At 40.2% G+C, this 25384-nt stretch overlaps 2 protein-coding genes across 2 annotated transcripts in view; one reads left to right on the forward strand and one right to left on the reverse strand.

Annotated features, from left to right (window-relative positions):
* Window positions 1-4195: 4195 nt before the first annotated feature.
* LOC114885446 (tigger transposable element-derived protein 1-like) lies at window positions 4196-5977 on the reverse strand. The gene has a single exon (XM_029205323.1). The coding sequence runs from the start codon at window positions 5975-5977 to the stop codon at window positions 4196-4198; it is 1782 nt and encodes a 593-aa protein (XP_029061156.1).
* A 450-nt stretch (window positions 5978-6427) lies between these two features.
* The window catches only part of CFDP1 (craniofacial development protein 1), a 136000-nt gene continuing 117043 nt past the window's right edge, over window positions 6428-25384 (forward strand). Inside the window, exons 1-4 of the mRNA XM_029237941.1 lie at window positions 6428-6638; window positions 14438-14555; window positions 16278-16497; window positions 16815-16942. Coding sequence (XP_029093774.1) covers window positions 6575-6638; window positions 14438-14555; window positions 16278-16497; window positions 16815-16942 — 530 coding nt within the window. The 5' untranslated portion in view covers window positions 6428-6574. The remainder of the gene's footprint in view (window positions 6639-14437; window positions 14556-16277; window positions 16498-16814; window positions 16943-25384) is intronic.

Below are 25384 nucleotides of genomic sequence, written 5' to 3' on the forward strand. Positions count from 1 at the left end.
AGTTTATGGTAAAATTTTTGTCCAAAGATCTGATTAAACTGTACTTACATGTGAACTTGAGTCTTATTAACTCCACTTTGTGAGCTATATATTACCATCAAGAAGCTTTTGTATGATTACACACTGGGATGGCTGAAAGCTGATATAGTTTGTGAAAAACATGTATTATTTCAGTAGTAAGTCCACATGAAAAGAGGCTCCGAGGTTGGTTTAGTATTCTGTGACATCATAAATCTTTTTCTGCTTTGCCATTTTCAGTAAATTGGATTGTCTGATTTGGGTAGCTTACCCCCTGTTCACAAGATAACTGCTGCAGTTCCAGGTATTGCAGACAGACATACAATGTCTGGTAGGAAACTACCCATCCATTCTCTAATTTTTTTTTAAATTGAGGTGTAACATACAGTAAAGTGCACAAATCTTAAATGTATAGCTTGATGAATTTTTATGTATTTATACACTTAATGCGAAGTGGTAGCACTTCGATCAAGATACAGGTTTCTAGTACCCCTGAAGGATACATGCAGAGTTCAGCCAGAAGCCCCCAAGATACGTATCCAGGACCAAACAGAGGAAGATCTTTTCTAAAAAGGTGATAACCCAAGACAGTGGAAAGAGACTATGGTGGATGAGGGGCTAAAGATGCTGAGTTTGGCAGGAAGGACCCCATAAATTATTACCAAGACAACATGGTAATAGTGAACCAGGAAACTTGTAGGGAGTTGGGATTTGTACTGTGGCCAGCTGGAGAGATTTGTCTAAAGGCATTGCTCAGTTCCAGCCTATTTCTATTGATATTTTGTGGGATTATGTGCCCAGTGTTGCCAGATTCTCCAGTTTTTCAAAGGAAATTGGAAATTAGATTATTTGAAATCTCTTAATTTTTAAGTGCTGGTATATTGGGAGTTCCCCAAACCAACAAACAATTCTTGGACACCAGCAGTGTGTCCAACAATTCAACTCAATTCTGACACTACCCAGAGATAGCACCAGATTCTACAGGTTAAGGGCTCAATCCTACAAGACTGACTCCCACTGCACCCCCTGATTCGAGATGCCAGTTGCAAGTCCAGGCTGTTACCTGTGCTTCTCACCGACTGGCTATAAATTGGGTTCAATTAATTTGTTAAAGTGGCTTACAGAACTCAAACATTTTACATACTAGATCACTGGTTTATCATGAGGATGTAATTCAGGAACAGCCGGATGGAAGAGATGCACAGGGCAAGGTACGAGGAAGGTGAGTGGAGCTTCCATGCCCCCCTCCAAGGGTGCCACTCCCCGAATTTCCACGTGTTCACCAACTGGGAAGCTCTCAACCCTGTCCTTTTGGGGTTTTATGGAGACTTCATCACATATGCATGATTCGTTAAATCACTGGCCATTGGGAACTGATTCAACTTGTCGCCCCTCTCCCCTCTCCCGAGAGGTGGGGCAGGGGAGGGCTGTGTGGGGATGTGGGGACTGAAAGTTCCAATCCTCTAATCACACGGTAAGTTGTCCTGGCAACCATCCCCATCCTTAGGTGCTTCTAAAAGTCATTCATACAACACAAGGCACCTTTACCACTCTCAACACTTAGGAAATTCCAGGGGTTTTGGGAGCTGTGAGCCAGGAACTGTGGATGAAGGCCAAATATATATGAGAAACACATTTTGGTCATCTGAATTATGAATTCTGCGAAATCATAATATCACATCTGGCCGCTAATTTAACTTCATGTAAAATGCTTTTCAGGTCGAACAATGCATGTCTTTATGCTGGATTTGGCCTGCTAACCAATTTTTTGACCTCTTTACTAAACTATTTGACACAACAGAAAATAGTTCCCTGGTTACCCATAAAGTGGTCAGAAACTTTGTAAATTTGAACAAATGTATGGAGTGCTAGTAATCTGTAAAGAGGAGAGTGGGAGAAGTAGGATAATGGAGGAGAAAGTCTGCTGAAGAACTCTGGGGTATCCTTTTCCCCAGACTCAGCCCCCAGGGATGGGGCAAAAGGCTACATCCCAGTTTGTCACTGTAGGGTTTATTTATGCTGTCCAAGGAAAATGAGGCTGAGAATGGTGAAGTCCCAAATACTGGGTCCTAATTTCACATCTATTTTTCTGTTATTCTCACATAAGAAAGATTTACTGAAGTGGGTCATAGACCTAAATGTAAGAACTAAAACATATAAAACTCTTAGAAGAACACAGGAGTACATTTTGTGTTGGGTTAGGCAAAGCCTACTTAGATACAACCCCCAAAGAAAGAGGGACATTAGACTAAAACTAGATAAACTGGACTTCATCAAAATTAAAAATTTTTATGCTTCAAAGGATGCCATCAAGAAAGTGAAAAGACACCTACAGGAGGAAATATTTTCAAATCATATACTTTATAAGAGACTTGCGTTTATAATATATAAAGAACTCTCTCTTAGAACTCAATAATAGAAAGACAACCCAATTTAAAAATGGGCAGAGGGGGACTTCCTTGGTGATCCAGTGGCTAAGATTCTGCACTTCCAATGCAGTGGGCGCGGGTTCAATCCCTGGTTGGGGAGCTAAGATCCCACATGCCTTGCTGCCAAAAAACCAAAACATAAAACAGAAGCAATATTGTAACAAAGTCAATAAAGACTTTAAAAATGGTCCACATCAAAAAAGTCTTTAAAAAAATGGGCAAAGAAAAAAAAAAATGGGCAAAGGATTTGAGTAGACATTTTTCCAAAACAACATATACCATGACCAATAAAGACATGAATAGATGCTTAACATCATTAGTCATCAGTGACATGCAAATCAAAACTATAATGAAATGTCATTTCACACCCACTAGTATGGTTATAATCAAAAAGATAGAGTGTTGGCAAGGGTGTGGAGAAATCGGAGACTTCAGAAATTGCTGGTGAGGGTGTAAAATGGTTGCTTGGGGAAACAGTTTGACAGTTTCTTGAAAGGTAAAGCACAGAGTTACTATGTGGTCCAGCAGTTCCACAGGTATATACCTAAGACGAATGAACTTTGAAAATGTGCTAAGTGAAAGAAGACAGTCACAAAAGACCACATCTTGTATAATTCCATTTATATGAAATGTCTAGAATAAGAAAATATAGAGAGACAGAAAGATTAGCCTAAAGCTGGGGATTGGGGAGAAATGGGGAGTGACTGCTAATTGGTCAGAGGTTCCTTCTTGGGGTGATGAAAATCTTCCAAAATTGACTGTGGTGATGGTTGCGCACGTCTGTGAATATACTAAAATGATTGAACTATGCACTTTAAATGAGTAAATTTTGTGGTGTGGGAACTATGTTGCAATCAGAGTGTTTTAAAAAGCTTGTTGGCATAAAGCCACCATAATGTCCTTTTAATCACAGACATGTTTCATCTATTCCTTGATTTAGATAACACTAGACTGGGTGACACAGACCCTAGTCCAGAGTATCAACAGGGAGCAATTACCAGCTGAAAAAACCCAAACCTGAACAAATAGGATGTTAGTCAATGATACCTCATTTGCATCTGATTACTGCCTCTCAGAGTTGGATTATAATTAACATTTTTTAATCTGACCAAATGACAAGGATTATATATGGTTGTATTTCCATATGGATTAACTTGACTTGAAGGAAGGACTGGTGTGGATGATGTCTGAATTCCAGAATAGAGCTGATCCTTGTCGTTCGCAGCACTTATAACTGTAAGGTCACCGTGCACACTCAATTAGCAGAAATACAGGGTTGAGTTCCTGTGGGTCTCTGGTTGTACCATTTTCGTCAACTGATCAGTACATAACCTTGCTTTATGTGTGTTTCTGTTCAAAGACACTGAATTTAATATCTCTTTCTTACAAATAATGATACGCAGTGTTTATAATGAAACAATTATTTCAACGACGGCATGTTTGTGTAATGTACAAAACAGATTGTACTACTTTAACTTTCCCCCTCAGTCATACAGACACACACTACACATATAGTACTCATGTACAGTAAATGCATACAGTACTGTAAACACATACTATATAGTGTGCAGTAATGCAAATAAAGTCCTGAAAAAATGAAAGATGAAGCGTTTAAAGTTTTATAAAAACGTTAACTAAAATCTTACTGTTGATAGAGCTGCAGGCTGTGTGATGGCACAGTGCACAGTGTGGTTAAACCTCTCGACCTTGGCTTGCCCCACAAAAAGCAAGGGAGAGGTTGGTGGAACTCATTCTGCAGAAGAGGAAGAGGGTGGCAGGTTGACATCCATCAGTTCAACCTCAGAGGTTTGGCTCTCACCACTTGTTGATGGAGTTGGCAATTTCCCCCCCCAAACTGGCTCCAAAAATTGGGTCAACCCCGTCTGCCTGGCTTTTTGCCTCAAATCTTTAAGCATCTCGGCATAGGGGGCAAATGCACAGGAGGCTAAGCGCTTAAATTTGAGGCTGCGATCAAGCATAGGGTCACACTCTTCCATGTCACTGAAAATTGTTTCCAAGGCAGAGTTCCATTCTGATATTTTGGCCGCTGTAAGAGGGACAATTCCTGGACTCTTAGGCTGACTTTCATCACCATCTTCATCATCACTGACTCCAACGCCTTGTTTTGCCATCTCGTCCAAGTCTTCATTGGTGGGTTCTACTGCCTTCTCTGCCAAAATTTCCTCCACATCTTCTTCTCTCATGTCATCAAAGCCTTCTCCACTTATTTGCCATGCGATATGCATTATGTTTTTGACACTGTTCTTTATACTTTCTGTAACACCTTCAAAGCCTTCAAAATTTTCTACACAGTCCGGCCAAACATTTTTCCAACAATTATTGATAGTAGCCTGCTTGATGTTGTCCCATGCTGTGCCAACATAATCAATAACGTTGCGTATAGTGACTGACTTCCAATAGTCCATCATGGTAGTCTCCTTGTTGGCTTTGAGAGCCTCAAAAGCCTTGCTATAAAGCTCCCTAGTATAGTGCGCCTTGAAGGCTTTTATTATGCCCTGATCCAGGGGTTGGATGAGAGACGTAGTATTTGGGGGCATGAAAAGAACTTCTACGTTGGGGTGGGCATTTTTGAGTTCTTCACAGCAATGGACTGGGGCATTATCCAAAATTAACAAAATCTTGAAGGCAAGGTTTCTGCCCTGGAGATAGTATTCAACTTCTGGTATGAAGCAGCTGTGGAACCAATCAGAAGTCATCCATGCTTTTTTGTTCCACCTCCAATGGACCGGCATATGATTCACGCTTTTCCCTTTAAGTGCTTGTGAACTTGGAGCTCTGTACACCATTAGGGGTTTGCACTTAAAGTCGCCCTTGGCATTGGCGCACAAAAGCAGGGTTGCATAATCCTGGAATGATTTAAAGCCAGGGGCTTTGGAGGCCATTTGCGTTATATAGGTTCTTTTGCCAACGTCTTTGTAAAATAGGCCAGTCTCATCAGCATTGAAAACCTGCTCTTCCACGTACCCCTTTTCCTGAATAACACTTAGCAGGTATTTTTTAAATTCTTCCGCAGCCTCCTGATCTGCAGAACTTGCCTCACCTGCAAGCTTAACATTACTCACACCATATCGCCTTTTGAAACGTGCAAGCCAGCCAGCGCTAGCCGAGAAGGGTTTCACGTTTTTCTGACCCTGGGTAACGTGACCGTAAATTTCTTTGGCTTTCAGCCTCACAACAATGCTGTCCACCACACCTTTTTTATCGGTTGTCATCTCATGAATCCACAAATTGAGCCGCTTTTCCATCTTTTCCATAGCTTCCTCACGCACTATAGATGTCACTTTAGCACTCTCCGGAGCAGCCTCACGTACAGATCGGCGAATTTCCTTTTCCTTTTTCTTGATGTACCGGATTGTTGACTCATTAACGTTGAACTCACGGCCAACAGCACTACAACTCATGCCTGAACGAAGCTTATCTAACACACGTATTTTTTCCATAAGGCACATCACAGCCTTCTTGCGCTTAGGAACACTAGGCAGCACCGCAGCACTACGCTCAGGGGTCATTTTAAACAGCGAAATCACCAACAAAAAGCACAAAAAATGCAAAAAAACGCGGCACTAAACAGATTGCGAAGAGGACACTTATTTGGAGTACGAGAGCCGAAGCAAGATAGCGGATCATCTGCCTCCAACGTCGGTACAAGCCACCACTGGTTGACTCAAAACTTTCACTCTCTGCGCATGTCCGCGAATAACCCCAGAAAGCACCGCGAATATTGATTTTTGGGGTGACAGTAAATTTTAACAAGTAAGCGAATACAAAAATACCAACCGGTGAATAACGAAGGTCATCTGTATTCCCGTGGACAAAACAAATTTCGTTTAAGCATATTTACTAAATCAAAGCGTCTGGTAGCACTGGGGACTACAAGTTCCAGCATGCACCGCTTCAGCACGGAGCCCGTGTTCCGCCAACCGCCACAGCAGCGTCAAGCCCGGGGCTTTGGCCCGGAAGTGTCGCATTTGGATCACGTAGCACTCTTTGCGCCTTTGCACACGCTGCGGGGGCCTCCCCAGCTACCGCCGCCCCTATGGTCTCTCCCTAGAGCTTTGCCGTTGGGGGTAGCTGCTGCGGCTGTGTTCGCCCCGCGCGGCAGCGACATGGAGGAATTCGATTCCGAAGACTTCTCCACCTCGGAGGAGGACGAAGACTACGTGCCATCCGGTGAGCGATTCCACCTGAGGCGAGGGGCGGCTTGTCCCGCCCCGCGCCTCACGTGAGGGGCGCTTTGCCCGGCATTCGTGGGCCCGGTGGCCCAGTGGCCGCGTGGCGCGGGTCTCAAGCGTCCCCGCCCCGCGCCCTCGCCCGCCTGCTTGCACCGTGCGGGCCCCGTGGCCCAGGAAGTGTGCACGGGGACGTCTCGCGCAGCTGCTTCTCACGGCCTGGCTTCGGCCGCCGCCGCCTCTCGGAGCGCGGGAACCGGCACGTGAACTCCTCTCTGCCTCTGGTGAAGCTGGCGGTGGTCGGTCATCGCGTACCCTTACCAGCCCTGAAATCTTCTGAAAGGCAGTCTTATCGCCAGGCCTTCCGTCCCCAGAGAATTGCTAGCTAGCATCACGTTCCAGATAGGTCTCTTCACTTGCTGTTCTCAAAAGGGATCTGGTTGTTAAAAAGTTCACATAATGATGCCCTTTGCCTCTTTGCAACGTCTATACCCATTGCTCTCTGATCAGACCTTGGATTTTTTGTTTTTGTATAGGCTTCTAAAACCGAACCGGGCCAAAGTAAATGTCACCCAAACCTACCCCTTCCGCCTTCCTGCACCTTCCGCAGGCTTCCCCATGTCATTAGAAGTATCTGCTCGTACAGTAGCTCAGGTTAAAAACAAAACAAAACCTTGGGAGTTGTTCTTATTCTCACTGTTTTGGTCTAACCAATCATTAAGTTCTGTTTGCGGCTGCGTAGAAGGTTAATTTCTGATCAGTTCCTCCCCAGTCTCGCTCTTACTGAACTACCATTAACACTAAGACTCGCCATAGCTTCCCAGTTGGTTTCCTGGGTTCCATTCTTGTCCACCAACGTTGGTCTTCGGTATTGGCCAGTGTGATCATTTGAAAACTAGTTTTCATTTTAATCAGAGTTATGCATGCGCCTGTTTCAAAATAGTCAAATATTTTTGAAAGGCTTATTTTTGAAACAACCGTTTCCATCACCCCTCATACCTGTCAATCCTCCCCAGAAGAAACTGCTTTCTTTTTTTTTTTTTTTTTTATTTATTATTTATTTTTGGCTGTGTTCGCTCTTCGATTCTGTGCAAGGGCTTTCTCTAGTTGCGGCAAGCGGGGGCCACTCTTCATCGCGATGCGCGGGCCTCTCACTATCGCGGCCTCTCTTGTTGCGGAGCACAGGCTCCAGACGTGCAGGCTCAGTAGTTGTGGCTCACGGGCCTAGTTGCTCTGCGGCACGTGGGATCTTCCCAGACCAGGGCTCGAACCCGTGTCCCCTGCATTGGCAGGCAGATTCTCAACCACTGCGCCACCAAGGAAGCCCATGAAACTGCTTTCTATGTTTAAAATTTGGTACTTCCATTGTCTGTTGACTTAACCCATCCATGTTAGGTGTTATTTTAACATTCTCTTTAGTCTCACCGTTTCACCTTCAGACCCTCCCCAACTCCCCAGCCTGCCAATGTTCCTATGTGAAATTTGGGTTAGACTGGTATTGTTTCCTTTTTTTGTAATTACTTTGTGGACATCTTGTTCAGGCCTGACCATGTGGTATATACAGTTAGTTTTTGCTTTTCCTGCACTAGTTTTCTCTGGAGTTAATAATTGCCATTTTGTTGCTGTTGCTTAGTCTATGTACTTACTACTGATTTGATCCGGAACTTTCAAAATTGTCTAAATCATCTCCCAAGATATTTAGATTCATTAGATAATCTTTCACTTTTTGAAGTCCATCTTTGCCGTCTGACCTGCTCCAATTTGTCTTGGTTTTTGAAACCTAAGATTTTCCATCATCACCACCACTCTGGATGTTCCTTTTACCTCCATTTTCTCTTGGATTCCCTGTTCCTTGGGTCCCATGATGTCTTCTTTCTTGGTGTGTTTCACCAAAATGAGAATAAATCCTCAAATAACTTCTTGAGGAAAGATGCATTTTTTTTAGAAACTTTTTTTTTTGAGACCTCGACTATCTAAAAATAGTGAAATATTGACCCTCAGGCATGATTACTAATTTGGTATAGAATTCTGTGTTCTGTAATAGTAATTCTGCATTCTATAATAATAATTTTCTATCTGAATTTTAAAAATATTCCTCCATTATTTTCTAAGTTTCCAGTGTTTTTATTAAAAAGTCTCTTGTCGGTAATTTTTCCTCATTTATATAAAATTTATCTCTGGAAGTTGATAGAATCGTCTCTTTGTTTCTGATATTTTCTGATATTTCACAGTGATATACTTACTGTACCTTGGTATGAGTCTGTTTTCATCCATTCTGCTGGGCCTTCTGGAACTTTTTTTTTTTTTTTTGGCTGCGTTGGGTCTTTGTTGCCTCGCGGGTGCTACTCTTTGTTGCGGAGCACAGGCCCTAGAGCACGCAGGCTTCAGTAGTTGCGGCATATGGGCTCAATAGTTGTGGCTTGAGGGCTCTAGAGCGCAGGCTCAGTAGTTGTGGCACCCCGGCTTAGTTGCTCTGCGGCATGTGGGATCTTCCGAGGCCAGGGATCGCACGTGTGTCCCCTGCGTTGGCAGGCGGATTCTCAACCACTGCGCCACCAGGGAAGTCACTTCTGGAACTTTTTAAATATGGGGGGACAGTTTTCTCCATTTTATTTTTTTGGAATCATCATTATTTATGTGTTGAATCTTACGTTAGACCTTATGGACTGGTTCTATTTTCCTGTACTTTTTTTTTTTTTGATAAACTTTAAAAAAAATTTTATTTATGTATGTATGAAGTATGTATGTATGTATGTATTTATTTAGCTGCGCCGGGTCTTAGCTACAGCACATGGGATCTTCGTCTCCGGGTGCGGGATCTTTTAGTTGTGGCACGTGGAATCTTTCAGTTGCAGCATGTGGAGTCTTTAGTTGCGGCATGTGTGATTTAGTTCCCTGACCAGGGATCGAACCCAGGCCCCCTCCATTGGGAGTGGGGAGTCTTAGCCACTGGACCACCAGGGAAGTCCCTTCCTCTATTTTTATTCTCTATTTTCTAACCCTTTGATTTCTTTTTCACTTTATGGGAATATTTCAGTATTTTACCATCTAACTCCTCTGTTGAGTTTTTTTTGTCTTTACATTTTTTCCCCAGAGTTTTATGGCTTTTATTAACACAAGTGCAGTGTGTACACGAGCTGTCTGTTCATTTTCTTTGCTGTGCAGCCTGGCATTGGGATTGGTGACTCAGATGGCCAGGTGGGTGGCTCTTTCCACAGTGACTTTGGGGTTCTTGGAGGAGATATTGGGAGTAGTCTCAGCACCGTAGGATTTGTTGCCCATCAGCAGCACTTCAAGCTCTTTGACCTAGTGGACCAGGAACTTCCAGAAGCCACTGGGCAGCATGTGCTTTGTTTTCTTGTATCAGTGTTGAATCTGGCCCTTGGATATTTTTAATTTTGAATAACTTTTTTGTTTTTTCACAAATTTTAAATAGCATCATGTTCTTGTTTCATGTGTGCAGTATCTTATTGCTCTGTGGATATTATTAATGCTTTAAGGCCTCTTCCCTTCTCAGCTGGCCCACACTCTGTGGAGCATGTTTCTCCCATGACTGCTCTCACTTTCCAAGATGACGCCATGCCCTGGGACCGCTCTTGCCTTTAGAGACGGTCCGCATTCTTCCTATGGAATGTGTATCTCTCTAAATAAATCCACTTCTTACCTATCAAATAATAATAATAATAATAATGCTTTAAATTTTTTTACTTTTAACTTATGCATGGTAAAATTCATTCTTCATTATAGTGTTCTATGAATTTTTGACAAATGCTTAGAGTTATGTAACTGCCGCTAAAATTAACAGTTCCAAGGCCACCTTTACCCTCCCCTCCCCCCCCAAATTAGATCATATTGTCTGTGTATAGAAACAGTTTTATTTCCTCTTTTCCAATAGGCATACCTTTTATTTCTTTTGCTTGCCTTATTGTACTTAGTATAGACTTCCAAAGTAATATTGAATAGGACAGGTGAGAGTGGATATCCTTTACTTGTTCCCAGTCTTAAGGAGAAAGCATCACTGTTTCACCATTTGGTATAATGTTAGCTATAGGTTTTTCATAGATGCCTTTTGTGTGTGTTTTAAGCACTTTACATTGTCTAACTCATTACTAACTCAATCACATAACATTATCAAGTATGTGCTATTGTGCTCTCCATTTCACACATGAAGAAACTGAGGAACCCAAAGTCACTCAGCTAGATAGTAGCTGGGCTGGAATTTGAATCCTGGCAGTCTGCATATACTGCCGCTAATGTGTTTTATTAGGTTAAAGAAATTCCCTCTATTCTTAATCTGCTGAGAGGTGAATTTTGTCAAATGCTTTTTCTCCTTCTGTTGATGTGTGGTTTTTCTTCTTTTATCTGTTAATGTGATGAATTACAGTGATTGATTTAAAATTTTTGAACAGCCTTTTATTTCTGGAATAAAACTTACTTGGTCCTGGTGTATTATTCTTCTTCTACATTACTGAATTTTGTTGAGGAGTTTTGCATCTGTTTATGAGGGATGTTGGTCTGTAGTTTTCTTGTAATTTCCTTGCCTGGCTTTGGTATCAAATAATGCTAGCCTGATAGAATGAGGAAACAATCTCTTTCCGCTAAGGTGATTTTATTCACCCTGTACATTTGTGTTGGGCATTATTATGTTAGACACTTTCTCAGATTTTTTTGGTGATTCAGTTTGACTCATATTTAAATTAAGCATGGGGGACTGAAAAGGTGATGGAAGCTCTGAGTCTTTGGAGTTTCAATTAAAAAAAGATTTGTTTATTTTGTGCTTTTTTTGTCTATAGGGTTGTTATTCTGTTTCTTACTCTTAGAGTAACTGCATGATTTTTGTGGTTGTTTGTGTAATTTAAAATTTGCTTTTTTCTTATCAGTGAGATTGAGCATCTTTTTTCATGTTTAAGATCCAGAGCCATATGCATCTCTTTGTCTCAACTGTCTACAACATTCACCCATTTTTATGAAGAAAAATAGCTATATATTATTACAAAAGCAGTGCATGAACTTTGTAGAAAATTAGGAAATGCAGGCGATTAAACATAAAAAATCAGAATCATTCCATTCCTACCACCCAGAGATTATCAGTATTGGTCCCTTAGTGAAACCCACTCTGATCTTTTTTCTATACCCGGGTGTAGTTATTTGTATTTTTCCCCAACCAGAAATCATAGTTTTTTCATGTTACTTTGTAACCTGCTCTTTTCAGTGAACATTCTGTCCCTGTCCATTTCAGTAAACTTTCAGCTCATCTAATATACAAACCATATTCAAGTTTTCCTTGTTGACTCAAAAATGGCTTTAGCTTTTTTGTTTAAATCACCGTTGAGTTCAGGACTACATGTATCATCCAGTTGTTCTATCCCTTAAATCTGTTTAAATCTAGCACACTCCTGTTTCTGTGACTTAGATTGGCTTAGGAGATCAGGCTGTATGTCCTGCAGAATGTCTCACCTTCTGATTTTGTCTGGTTGCTCCCTCATGGTATTAGGTTGTTCCTTCGTCCCTTGAATTTTCATTAAATTGGAAGTTAGATCTAAATGCTTGGTGGATTCAAATGAAATAATTTTAGCTAAAATAAATTATAGATGACTTGAGTGTTTCATAATGCATAACATCAGAAAACACAAAATACCTGGTTAATTCCCATGGTTGTGACTTCTGGATCAGAATGATGAGAGTTTGGTCCTTCTGTTTTGTAATTATTTTTTCTTAGAATTGGAAAGTATTCTGTGTGGTAGTATACTTAATCGTTAAAACTTAAATTGTTTTTTAACATTACTTGATAATCCTTGCCTAAATTACTACTATCATTAGAGTGTGAGAGTGATGGTTTTCTAATTTTGTGGTTCTTCTACATTTATTGGTTGATGTTCTTCTGAAAGTGTAGCTTTTCCTCATTAGTGGGGCAGGATAAATGTTTAATTCATTTCCCTTAATTTCCAATTTTCAAAATAGGGAGTAATCTTAATAGTAACCTAAAATGGTGCACATAATTTTTTAAATTAATTAATTTATTTATTTTTGGCTGTGTTGGGTCTTCGTTGCTGCGCATGGGCTTTCTCTAGTTGCGTCCAGCGGGGGCTATTCTTCACTGACGTGTGCAGGCTTCTCATTGTGGTGGCTTCTCTTGTTGAGGAGCACGGGCTCTAGGCGCACGGGCTTCAGTAGTTGTGGCACGTGGGCTCAGTAGTTGTGGCTCGCGGGCTGTAGAGCGCAGGCTCAGTAGTTGTGGTGCACGGGCTTAGTTGCTCCGCGGCATGTGGGATCTTCCTGGTCCAGGGCTCGAACCCGTGTTCCCTGCATTGGCAGGCGGATTCTTAACCACTGCGCCACCAGGGAAGCCCTGGTACAAATAATTTTTTCTGTCTTTTAAAAAAATATATCATAAAGGTGTCACAGTTTTTTATCGATTCAGTGTGTTTCAGTCTAACAGTTATTCGTTTTAATGGTCAGGTCATCACTTTGGGCCACTAAAAGTTCTTTCAAGCTGGATCTTATATCCTTTTAATGTGACCCATTATTCTTAAATAACTACCTTGCTTTCTGGCACAGCAAAATGCCCCCATTTCACCTTGTGCTTTCCTTCCCTCAGACCTGAAATTAGCTGGCCTTTTCAGGGAGCCATTTTTGTTTTGAGTCATATCAAAGAATACAGTCTGAACTTTAAAGAAATGCTCGTTGCTACTAGAGTGACATTGCTTCTATGCCATTTAAGTGAACAGAGCTAGAAAATATTTATCTTAAAAAGAGTTAAGAGTTCTGAATTTTAAGTTCAGTTTTAACATTTGTTTTCACTTAATTTCTTAATTTCTTTGGTTTTATAATTGTGTGTCATTTCTTACTCTGAAGTTCTGGATTCCTAACAAGATTAGTATAACTACTTAACTTTCTTTTACCTATAATAAAAGGAACAGTTTCAAAATACCAACACCAATGTTACTACTAGGAATAGAACTTTTTTGGTCTTTAGAATGCATCTTGCTAAGGATGAACAGTCAAAATACTGTTTCTAAAGTTCTTGGAGGGGCTTCCCTGGTGGCGCAGTGGTTGAGAATCCGCTTGCCAATGCAGTGGACACGGGTTCGATCCCTGGTCTGGGAAGATCCCACATGCCACAGAGCAACTAAGCCCATGTGCCACAACTACTGAGCCTGTGCTCTAGAGCCTGCAAGCTGCAACTACTGAAGCCTTTGTGGCTAGAGCCCGTGCTCTGCAACAAGAGAAGCCACTGTGATGAGAAGCCCAAAACCTGCACGTAGCAACGAAGACCCAACACAGCCAAAAATAAATAAATAAAATAAATAAATTCATTAAAAATAAATAAATAAATAAAGTCCTTGGAGTAAATCCTTTCTTTGTGACTTGTGTTATCAGTTTGGTTATGTTTGTTTATTTAAACTTTGCTCAATTTAAGGGATTTTTGGAATTCTGCAGAGCAATAAACACTGAGAACTCTTGCTTCTGCTGCCCCTGCTTACCCCACTGTCTTCTGCCTTGACCCTTACAGATAGCGATTTTCATTAGTTTTCATGGTGTGTGGAGCGTAGCAGAAATTGCAAGCATTAAATATAAGTGGGGTGCGTTAAGGAGGGAAATATGGACTGCCCTGGAGGCCTAGAATAGGAGAACTTAGCCTAGTCTTCAGGAATAGGGAAGACGTCCCTCAGGAAATGCTATTTTAGTCTGGTGAAGAACAGAGGAAAGTACTACATTTTTTTCTTAATGAAAATGTCTCATCTTGATGTGAAAACCTTTATTCCTGTCTGTCTGACCAACCCTGTTATGTGATTTCAGGTGGAGAGTATAGTGAAGATGATGTAAATGAATTAGTGAAGGAAGATGAAGTGGATGGTGAAGAGCAGACACAGAAAACCAAAGAGAGAAAAAGAAAGTCTCAGAGCATTCCGGCCAGGTGATGCTGCCCTCAAGGCCCTTAGAAGTCAGGGGCTGTTGTCATAACCTTCCAGATTGCTGGGATTGGTCTCATGATAGATTTCTTACTGCCATGGTTTCTAACCTTTTTCTCTTTGAGGGAAATATTTGGTGACATTTTAGGATTAAATTCTTATTCTCTGGCAAGCTTTAAAATGTTTTGAGCTTTAATTTAAAAAAGTTAATAGGTAATATGTGCACCTGGTTTAAAATTGAAAATCCGGGAATTCCCTGGCAGTCCAGGGGTTAGAACTCTGCCTTTCCAATGCCAGGGCCTGGGTTCAATCCCTGGTCAGGGAACTAAGATCCCACAAGCTGCGTGGTTCGGCCAAAAGAAAAGAAAAAAGCAATTGTTACAAAAAATATGTACCCCATCTCTAGCCCTTGTTGCTTTGTCTCAGAAGAATTATGTTACCAGAGATAAATCTGTGTATGTACGATCATGTATATATGTATTTCCTACTTTTTCTTTTTTTGGCCATGCGGTTCGCGGGATCTTACTTCCCTGACCAGGGATCGAACCCACGCCCCCTGCAGTGGAAGCATGGGAAGTCCTAACAACTGGACCGCCAGGGAATTCCCTACTCTTAAAAAAAAAAAAAAAAAATGAATAGTAGCATACTCTGCATATCATTTCTCACTTTCCTTATTTCACATCTTGGAGATGATACTATGGCAGTATATTTAGCTATACCTTTTTCTTTTCAGCGTAGTGTTACATTACTGGACAGACCTTACTTTATTTAAACATTCCTTTATTGAGAGACCTTTAGATTGTCCTCATCTTTACTACATCAAATAAGACTGCAGTGAATATTCTTCTTATGTGTCTTTGTACACATGTATATTTGTAAATTAGATCTGTAGAATTGTTTGACCCAGTGTTATATGTAGTAAAAAAAAAAAAAAAATTATAAGTGTAGACAAATTACCTTCTATAAGCCTGGTACTGAATTGCACTCCCACCAAAAATTATGAAAATTCTGACAAGTTATTTAACTCAAAAAGGGAGTCTTTCAATACAAGTCTTTTATTCTCTTTGATTGGTGTTTCTGTCTTCCTGGACATTGAAGCAAAAATCAGATTGTAGAAAGAGAATTTTGAGAATTAGGTGATTCACTTGAAGTCAGAATAGTCTTAAGAAGCAGTTTACTCTTTTAAGTCTTGGACCCAGTTCTTTTATCCTTGGCTTTTGTATATTCCAGCTTTCATATCTTCAGAAGGTGGGAAGAAACATGGATTCCCCATTCCCCACCCCCTCAGAACTCTGGGAAGAAACAGTGCAAATAAATCTGAGGCTCTCTTCAATCTCTGTTCCCCACATGGAGTGACTTTTAAAAAGTCAAAAATACCAGGAATATGTATGTTATTAGAACCTCTTTCTGAACAGATTGATTCTGTGAGGTGATTTTGGGTATTTTCTTGGTGAAAACAGCTGGTCCTAACTTAGAAGTAGAACACTGTATTTTGATTCTAAATGCTTTGGGAAAATGCTAACTGTAAGAGCTCAGTTCTTTTTTTCTTCCACAAAATCTCAGCTTACCTCTCCCACTTCCCCTATCAGGTGTGTTAACCAGTAGTCCCCAGATTTAAAAGTTTTCTGATATTTGCAACATTATGTTTGGAATTCAGGAAGGGATAACTGAAATTATTTTGCCTGTTTGTCTTGTCTTTCCTTTTCCTTGTGACTGTTGGTGATTAGGAAGAGAAAACAAGGTGGCCTCTCATTAGAAGAAGAGGACGAGGAGGATGCCAATGAGGAATCTGGAGGAAGTAGTAGTGAGGAGGAAGATGCAGCTGCAGAGCCAGAAAAAGGCATTGAGTCAGAGGATGCAAAGAAAAAGAAGGAAGATGAACTATGGGCTAGCTTCCTCAATGACGTAGGACCAAAATCAAAAGTGCCTCTGCGTACACAAGTTAAAGTAAGTTAATAGATGAATGGGATGAATGCTTTGCCAGAAATGCTGGAAGTTCCCCAGATAGATTTTTTAAATTTGGAAACTGAGATTTGAGGCTTACAACAGAAATCAGACTAGATGCCTTTTAATAGTAACTCTACTAAGTGAAAAGCAAAGCATTCCCTATGGTAGGAAACACAAGCCTTTCCAATTAAATAAAATTTCAATAGGCATTTAACTGTTTAGAGATGAAATATTGAAGGATAGCTGGAAACAGCGTGTTTGGACGGATCTTTTAGTTTTCATCCTTATATGAAACTGATTACACTTCTTTTCCGTAGAGAGGAGAGGAGGCTGAAGAGACAAGTTCAAGTAAATTGTTGGTCAAAGCAGAAGAGCTAGAGAAACCTAAAGAAACAGAAAAAGTTAAAATTACCAAGGTGTTTGATTTTGCTGGTGAAGAAGTCAGGTAAGATGACATTCACAAACTTCAAAACTAGTACTTTTAAAAAGGAGCATCTTTCTAAATGGTGTTAGACATCTGTCCTCATTCCAACCCATCTTAATATTGTGGAAGATTTATATTTGAACTCAAGGAAAATTGTGGTTCCATTGATTGTCAGGGAATATGAGAAAGGTCCTGTTACATATGGTAATGTAGTTGGGGGCACTATGAAGTGGTTGGCTGAACAGAAACAAGAAAATGTAAGAGTTAAGTATTTGGTTTCACTTACTCATGCCTTGCTTTGTGACTGGCTATTTCTCCCTTTATTACTTCCCTTAACTTTGATGTATAAGCCCCAGTGAAACCTTTGAAATCAAGTGAGAATTGAAAGTACCTGGAGAGAAATTTGATTCTGATATTATTTCCTCATCTTAATATTATTTTTTTAATTGATTCATAGGTTTGTTACTAGTTTAGAAAAACATTATAGGCTTAATACTCTTGGCCGTTCTAGATGAGAGCCACATGACCGGAATTTCTTTTTCCCCATTTATTTAAAATTTTAATATGAAAACAACAGATCTGTAATTTAGAGCTGGACAAGAACAGATGAAGTGCCTGCCAGTCAATTTTATAGATGGTCACATTTATTTTCCTTGACAGTAATTAATTAGACTTGTTTACTCTCTGTAAATATAATTTCCCCTAAAGTTGATACTCTTAAAAATAATTTCCAGTTTCCAACAATTATTTCATCTAGTGAAAATATATCTAAGAAAAAAGTTGGGCATTATTTGTTTGTTTTTAACATTTATTTATTTATTTATTATTATTTTTTTTACATCTTTATTGGAGTATAATTGCTTTACAATGGTGTGTTAGTTTCTGCTTTATAACAAAGTGAATCAGTTATACATATACATATGTTCCCATATCTCTTCCCTCTTGCGTCTCCCTCCCTCCCACCCTCCCTATCCCACCCCTCCAGGCGGTCACAAAGCACCAAGCTGATCTCCCTGTGCTATTTATTTATTTATTTGGCTGTGCTGGGTTTTAGTTGCGACATGCGGGATCTTCATTGCAGCGTGCGGGATCTTTGGTTGCAGTGTGTGGGAACTTTAGTTGCGGCATGTGGGATCTAGTTCCCTGTCCAGGGATCGAACCTGGGCCCCCTGCACTGGGAGCATGGAGTCTTAACTGCTGGATCACCAGGGAAGTCCCGGCATTATTAGTTTTATAAATGATGTAAAGCAAACTTTTTATTGTTATTATTTGTTGTTGTTGTTGGTGGTGGTGGCTTTTTTTATTTTTATTTTTTTATTGGAGTAGAGTTGATTTACAGTGTTGTGTTACTTTCTGCTCTACAGCACAGTGAATCGGTTATAGATACACATATTTCCACTTTTAGTCTTTTAGTATTACTTTTTAATCTCCCCCAATTTTTTTTTTCTGAAAAATTTTACACTTATAAAAATGTTGTGGGCTTCCCTGGTGGCGCAGTGGTTGAGAGTCTTCCTGCCGATGCAGGGGACATGGGTTCGTGCCCCGGTCTGGGAGGATCCCGCATGCCGCAGAGCGGCTGGGCCCGTGGGCCATGGCCACTGGGCCTGCGCGTCCGGAGCCTGTGCTCCGCAATGGGAGAGGCCACAGCAGTGAGAGGCCCGCGTACCACAAAAATAAAAATAAAAAAAAATGTTGCAAGAATAGGGCTTCCCTGGTGGCACAGTGTTTGAGAGTCTGCCTACTGATGCAGGGGACACGGGTTCATGCCCCAGTCTGGGAGGATCCCACGTGCCGCGGAGCGGCTGGGCCCGTGAGTCATGGCCGGAGCCTGTGCTCCACAACAGGAGAGACCACAGCAGTGAGAGCCCCGCGTACCGCCAAAAAAAAAAAAAAAAAAAAAAAAAAAAATGTTGCAAGAATAGTATTACACTGAACACCCATATACCTGTCATACTGATTCACCACTTGTAAATGTTTTGCCCCTCTCTCCACCATCTGTTTCCGTATTTCTCTCTTTTTGTTTTGGCTGAACCATTTGAGAATTGTAGACATCATGACACTTCACTCTTTTTTTCTTTTTTTGGGTTCGCGGGCCTCTCACTGCTGTGGCCTCTCTCGCTGCGGAGCACAGGCTTCAGACGTGCAGGCCCAGTGGCCGTGGCCCACGGGCCCAGCCGCTCCGCCGCATGCAGGATCCTCCCGGACCGGGACACGAACCCGTGTCCACTGCTTCGGCAGGCGGACTCTCAACCACTGCGCCACCAGGGAAGCCCGACACTTCACTCTTAAATACTTCATAACTGTTTCCTAAGAACAAGGATCTTCTCCTTTGTGACACGATATAACTCTCATATTCGGTAGATTACGCATTAATGCAGATTGTTATCTAAATTCTCTGTAGTGAAGGACCCTGATTTTAAATTTTCAACCTGTTGCAGACCAATACTTTTGTAAAACACAATAAATAGGAATTATTAGAAAAGTAAATTAAGAAGAGATACAAAGTACAAACGCAAACTTAAAAAAAATATTTATTTAGGCTGTGGCGGCTCATGGGATCTTTGTTGTGGCATGCTGGCTCTTAGTTGTGGCATGCGGACTTCTTAGTTGGCAGTATGCATGTGGGATCTAGTTCCCTGACCAGGGATCGAACCCAGGACCCCTGCATTGGGAGTGTGAAGTCTTACCCACTGGACCACCAGGGAAGTCCCCAAGCTCAAATTTTTAACAATAAGATTTAACAGACAGACGTAAAATTACATTTCAATAAATACAGTCAAAATGAGCACAAAATAAGAAAAGGAAAAGAATTACATAACTATCCTTTTTTGGGGAGGGGGCAGCAGGCACACCCTGTGACTTGCAGGATCTTCGTTCCCCAACCAGGGATTGAACCTGAGCCCCAGCACTGAAAGTGCTGAGTCCTAACCACTGGACTGCCAGGAAATTCCCTATAACTATACGTGTTGATCATTGAAAGTGTGAGTGTAAGTGATTAATAGAAGGAATCACCTTTTAATTCTATAATTGAAGCAAAAAACTAAAAGTATCAATTCCCAGTACTTAATATCTAGACACATACTTTGAATAAGTGCTGTTTATATTAATTTTTAAAGCTTTTAATGGGTCAAAATAGCTTATATCTTTCTTGTTAATTAATCTAAGTGGGATTGGTGACAGCCCTACTCCTGGAGGATGATGTATATGTAAATTATTTCTATGTTGGTGCTCTTCCTCTTCTTTTTAATTTTTTAAAAAATAATACTCATAAATCCATCTCAAAGGGCTGTTTTTGTACCTCTTTTATTTATTTATTTAAATTTATTTGTTTATTTATTTATTGGCTGCATTGGGTCTTCGTTGCTGTGTGTGGGCTTTCTCTAGTTGCAGCAAGTGGGGGCTACTCTTCGTTGCAGCGCGCGGGCTTCTCATTGCGGTGGCTTCTCTTGTTGCGGAGCACGGGCTCTAGGCGTGCGGGCTTCAGTAGTTGTGGCATGTGGTCTCAATAGTGATGGCTCATGGGCTCTAGAGCGCAGGCTCAGTAGTTGTGGCACACGGGCTTAGCTGCTCTGTGGCATGTGGGATCTTCACAGACCTGGGCTCGAACCCGTGTCCCCTCCATTGGCAGGCAGATTCTTAACCACTGCGCCACCAGGGAAGTCCTGTACCTCTTTTTAATTTATTTTTCTAATAAATTCTTTCTATTGCGTTTTACAAAAGTATTGGTCTGCATCAGGTTGAAGTTTTTAAATCATGGTCCTTCACTACAGATAATTTAGACAATGATCTGCAGTAATGTGAAAGTAATGAGGATGGAAGTGTGGATTTTAAAGCAGTTTCATTAAGTTCAGGATTTTCATTTTTACTTTTTCCAAACGAAGCCAGTACTAACTACATTTTCTTTTTTTTTCTTCCAGTTTTATTGAGAAATAATTGACATACAGCACTGTATAAGTTTAAGGTGTACAGCAAAATGATTTGACCTAGGTACCTCATGAAATTATTAGTAGTAACTGTATTTTCAGAGTTCATCTTCAGTGCTTCATAAGTAGTCAGTTCCAGTAATTTATCCTGTCAAGTTATAATTAAATTTAAGTTATATTGGGCTTCCCTGGTGGCGCAGTGGTTGAGAGTCTGCCTGCTGATGCAGGGGACATGGGTTCGTGCCCCAGTCCGGGAAGATCCCACATGCCGCGGAGCGGCTGGGCCCATGAGCCATGGCCGCTGAGCCTGTGCATCTGGAGCCTGTGCATCCGGAGCCTGTGCTCTGCAACGGGAGAGGCCACAGCAGTAAGAGGCCCGCGTACCGCAAAAAAAAAAAAAAAATTAAGTTATATTTCAGTGGGAAAAAGGAATTCTGGATGCATGAATTTCCTATGTGTGGTTTTTTTTTTATGGAAAATATAATTCAGAATATTCTGTGAAACATGTTAACCTATAGGAACTGTTCTTCAGGCTTTTAACTTGCATTTTTACTCTTAGAGTTTATTTGTTTCTGAAAAATATGTTGAATTACTTCCTTGTGTGAAAGTACTAAGATTTTTAAAAACCAAACTGGGAATTCCCTGGCAGTCCAGTGGTTAGGACTCCACAGTTTCACTGCTGGGCCTGGGTTCAATTCCTGGTTGGGGAATTAAGATCCCACAAGCTGCTCAGCATGGACAAAAAAATACCAAACAAAGCAGGCAAATAAGCATTTCTTACTTGTTCAATTGAGATCTTTAAAATTGGGGACCATATGGTTATTGTTTTTCTTTTAGAAGTACTAAGTTTATTCTGTAGTTCATCATTCTCAAGGCACTTTCTTCTTCATAACCATTGTACTTCAGCATGCATTATAACATATGCATATTTATGATCAACTTTCAGTTTATCAAAAATAGTCATTTAAATTTAATGCATTAGCTTTACATAGTGCACAGTTTTTACTACTGTACTAAGAACAGTGGGGGGTTTTTTATGTAGTAAGAGTTTTCTCAATGAAGGAAGCAGTGTATTAATTTATGTTCTAGCACAGACTCCTTAATGTAAACTGTTTCCCTGTCTTGCAGCTGTGCCATTGGAACATATTCTTCCAGACACTTAAACTTCAAATCTCATCTGTTGACATGTGATCCTACTTTTATTACACAGATCAGTGTCAGTTAATGTTTGTCAGCAAAAAACTGATAAAAAAGAATCTTTATATCGCCCTCGTGATTAAATCACATATACTAAAATAATTTTCATATTAGCAATAATCTGTCATTCTTCAAATTGCATTGAAGAAACACTTTGCTGACTTTGTTAATAGTTTCTGCATCATAAGCCAGATCCTGAATACTTTAAGCCATGGTGTCATTGGAAAGTTGTACTTGAACTACCTTCTTTGTCAAGATTTCCAAGCAGACACCTTTGATATAGTCTTTTACTAATGTCCTGGGAGTGGTATATGTTTTTCTTAGTTAGCAACCAAAAGTACTCCTTTCTCAGAAGGTCACAGTGCTAACGTAGGGAATTTTGTATCTGTTTTTATTGACTTTTTAGTTCAGTACTCTTTCTTTCAAATAATTCTTTTGATTTTGAACTTACTTCTTCATGTTTTATATGTAAATGCTGCAGAAGTTTTGGTGGATTTGTTGCTTTATTAGCCAAAACATCTCTGCAGAGAACTCACTGGTTTTAGCGCTGAGTGATCAAAACCCAAGCCCAGTGTATGAGGGCTCATAGAGTAAAAGCGGTTTGACCTTGGTTGTCCTTCATTTCTTCGGCGTCACTTCCATTATCATCATGTGGTTTACTACTACTGATACATTCAGGAAACGTGGGGTTTTTTTGCAGAAGCATACAGTGTGGGTTGTTTTGCCATCAGTAAATGAGGATTAAAAAATAATACCAAATTTACTTTCTTAATTTAGTTATTAAACTATAAATTTTAAAAGTCACACTTGGTCAAAAATTAAAATGATGGTAAAAATTTATAAAAAGAAATGCTTAAATTTTATCACATTTTGGGGTTTTAATTGATAAAATAACCCTAAACTTTCATACACACTGTAATGTGGTCTTACTGCACAAGACTAATATCACATGTGACCACCTTGCAAGTTTGACGGTACCTGAATTGGTCTATGTTCTGTGTGATGCAATGAGTCCATCATTCATATCTTGAATATTGTGACATTGTCAAATTGCTAAGCAAGTTTCTAAATACTTATTCAAAATTTTTGTACCTATCTTGTCTTAGACCAATAACAGGTAGTTTTGCAGGCCACATTTTTGGTAGCTACAGTTCTACGCAAATCTTTCCCTAGTTATTCTAAAATGTTCTTTTTTTTAAAATAAATTTTTAAATTTAAATTTTAATTTTTGGCTGCGTTGGGTCTTCATTGGCTGTGCGTGGGCTTTCTCTGGTTGTAGCGAGTGGGGGCTACTCTTCATTGAGGTGCGCGGGCTTCTCATTGCAGTGGCCTCTCCTGTTGTGGACCACGGGCTCTAGGTGTGCAGGCCTCAGTAGTTGTGGCACGCAGGCTCAGCAGTTGTGGCATGCGAGCTCTAGAGAGCAGGCTCAGTAGTTGTGACACACGGGCTTAGTTGCTCCGTGGCATGTGGGATCTTCCCAGACCAGCGCTCAAACCCATGTCCCCTGCGTTGGCAGGCAGATTCTTAACTACTGTGCCACCAGGGAAGTCCCTGCATTTAGTCTTTTTTTTTAAATGTTTTTTTATGGCCTTTATTATGTTGAGGTAGGTTCCCTCTATGCCCACTTTCTGGAGAGTGTTTATCATAAATGGGTGTTGAATTTTGTCAAAAGCTTTTTCTGCATCTATTGAGATGACCATATGGTTTTATTCATCAATTTGATAATATGGTGTATCACATTGATTGATTTGCGTATATTGAAGAATCCTTGCATCCCTGGGATAAATCTCACTTGATCATGATGTATGATCCTTTTAATGTGTTGTTGGATTCTGTTTTGCTAGTATTTTGTTGAGGATTTTTGCATCCATATTCATCAGTGATATTGCTCTGTAATTTTCTGTTTTTGTAGTATCTTTGTCTGGTTTTGGTATCAGGGTGATGGTGGCCTCATAGAATGAGTTTGGGAGTGTTCCCTCCTCTGCAATTTTTTGGAAGAGTTTGAGAAGGATGGGTGTTAACTCTTCTCTAAATGTTCGATAGAATTCACCTGTGAAGCCATCTGGTCCTGGACTTTTGTTTGTTGGAAGATTTTTAATCACAGTTTCAATTTCAGTGCTTGTGATTGGTCTGTTCATATTTTCTATTTCTTCCTGGTTCAGTCTTGGAAGGTTATACCTTTCTAAGAATTTGGCCATTTTTTCCAGTTGTCCATTTTAGTGGCCTAGAATTACTTGTAGTAGTGTCTTAGGATGCTTTGTATTTCTGCAGTGTCTGTTGTAACTTCTCCCTTTTCATTTCTAATTTTATTGATTTGAGCCCTCTCCCTCTTTTTCTTGATGAGTCTGGCTAAGGGTTTATCAATTTTGTTTATCTTCTCGAAGAACCAGCTTTTAGTTTTATTGATCTTTGCTATTGTTTTCTTTGTTTCTATTTCATTTATTTCTGCTCTGATCTTTATGATTTCTTCCCTTCTGCTAACTTTGGGTTTTGTTTGTTCTTCTTTCTCTAGTTCCTTTAGGTGTAAGGTTAGATTGTTTATTTGAGATTTTTCTTGTTTCTTGAGGTAGGCTTGTATAGCTATAAACTTCCCTCTTAGAACTGCTTTTGCTGTATCCCATAGGGTTTGGATCGTTGTGTTTTCATTGTCATTTGTCTCTAGGTACTTTATTTCCTCTTTGATTTCTTCAGTGATCTCTTGTTTATTTAGTAACGTATTGTTTAGCCTCCATGTGTTTGTGTTTTTTACGTTTTTTTCCCTGTAATTCATTTCTAATCTCATAGCATTGTGGTCAGAAAAGATGCTTGATATGATTTCAATTTTCTTAAATTTACTGAGGCTTGATTTGTGACCCAAGATGTGATCTGTCCTGGAGAATGTTCCGTACGCACATGAGAAGAAAATGTAATCTGCTGTTTTTGGATGGAATGTCCTATAAATATCAATTAAATCTATCTGGTCTGTTGTGTCATTTAAAGCTTCTGTTTCCTTATTTATTTTCATTTTGGATGATCTGTCCATTGGTGTAAGTGAGGTGTTAAAGTCCCCCACTATTATTGTGTTACTGTCAATTTCCTCTTTTACAGCTGTTAGCAGTTGCCTTATGTATTGAGGTGCTCCTATGTTGGGTGCATATATATTTATAATTGTTATATCTTCTTCTTGGATTGATCCCTTGATCATTATGTAGTGTCCTTCCTTGTGTCTTGTAACATTCTTTATTTTAAAGTCTATTTTATCTAATACGAGTATTGCTACTCCAGCTTTCTTTTGATTTCCGTTTGCATGGAATATCTTTTTCCATCCCGTCACTTTCAGTCTGCATGTGCCCCTAGGTCTGA

Source organism: Monodon monoceros, unplaced genomic scaffold (genome assembly GCF_005190385.1).
Source record: "Monodon monoceros isolate NGI ecotype Baffin Bay Population unplaced genomic scaffold, NGI_Narwhal_1 Super_Scaffold_10, whole genome shotgun sequence".
Taxonomy (NCBI): Eukaryota; Metazoa; Chordata; class Mammalia; order Artiodactyla; family Monodontidae; genus Monodon; species Monodon monoceros.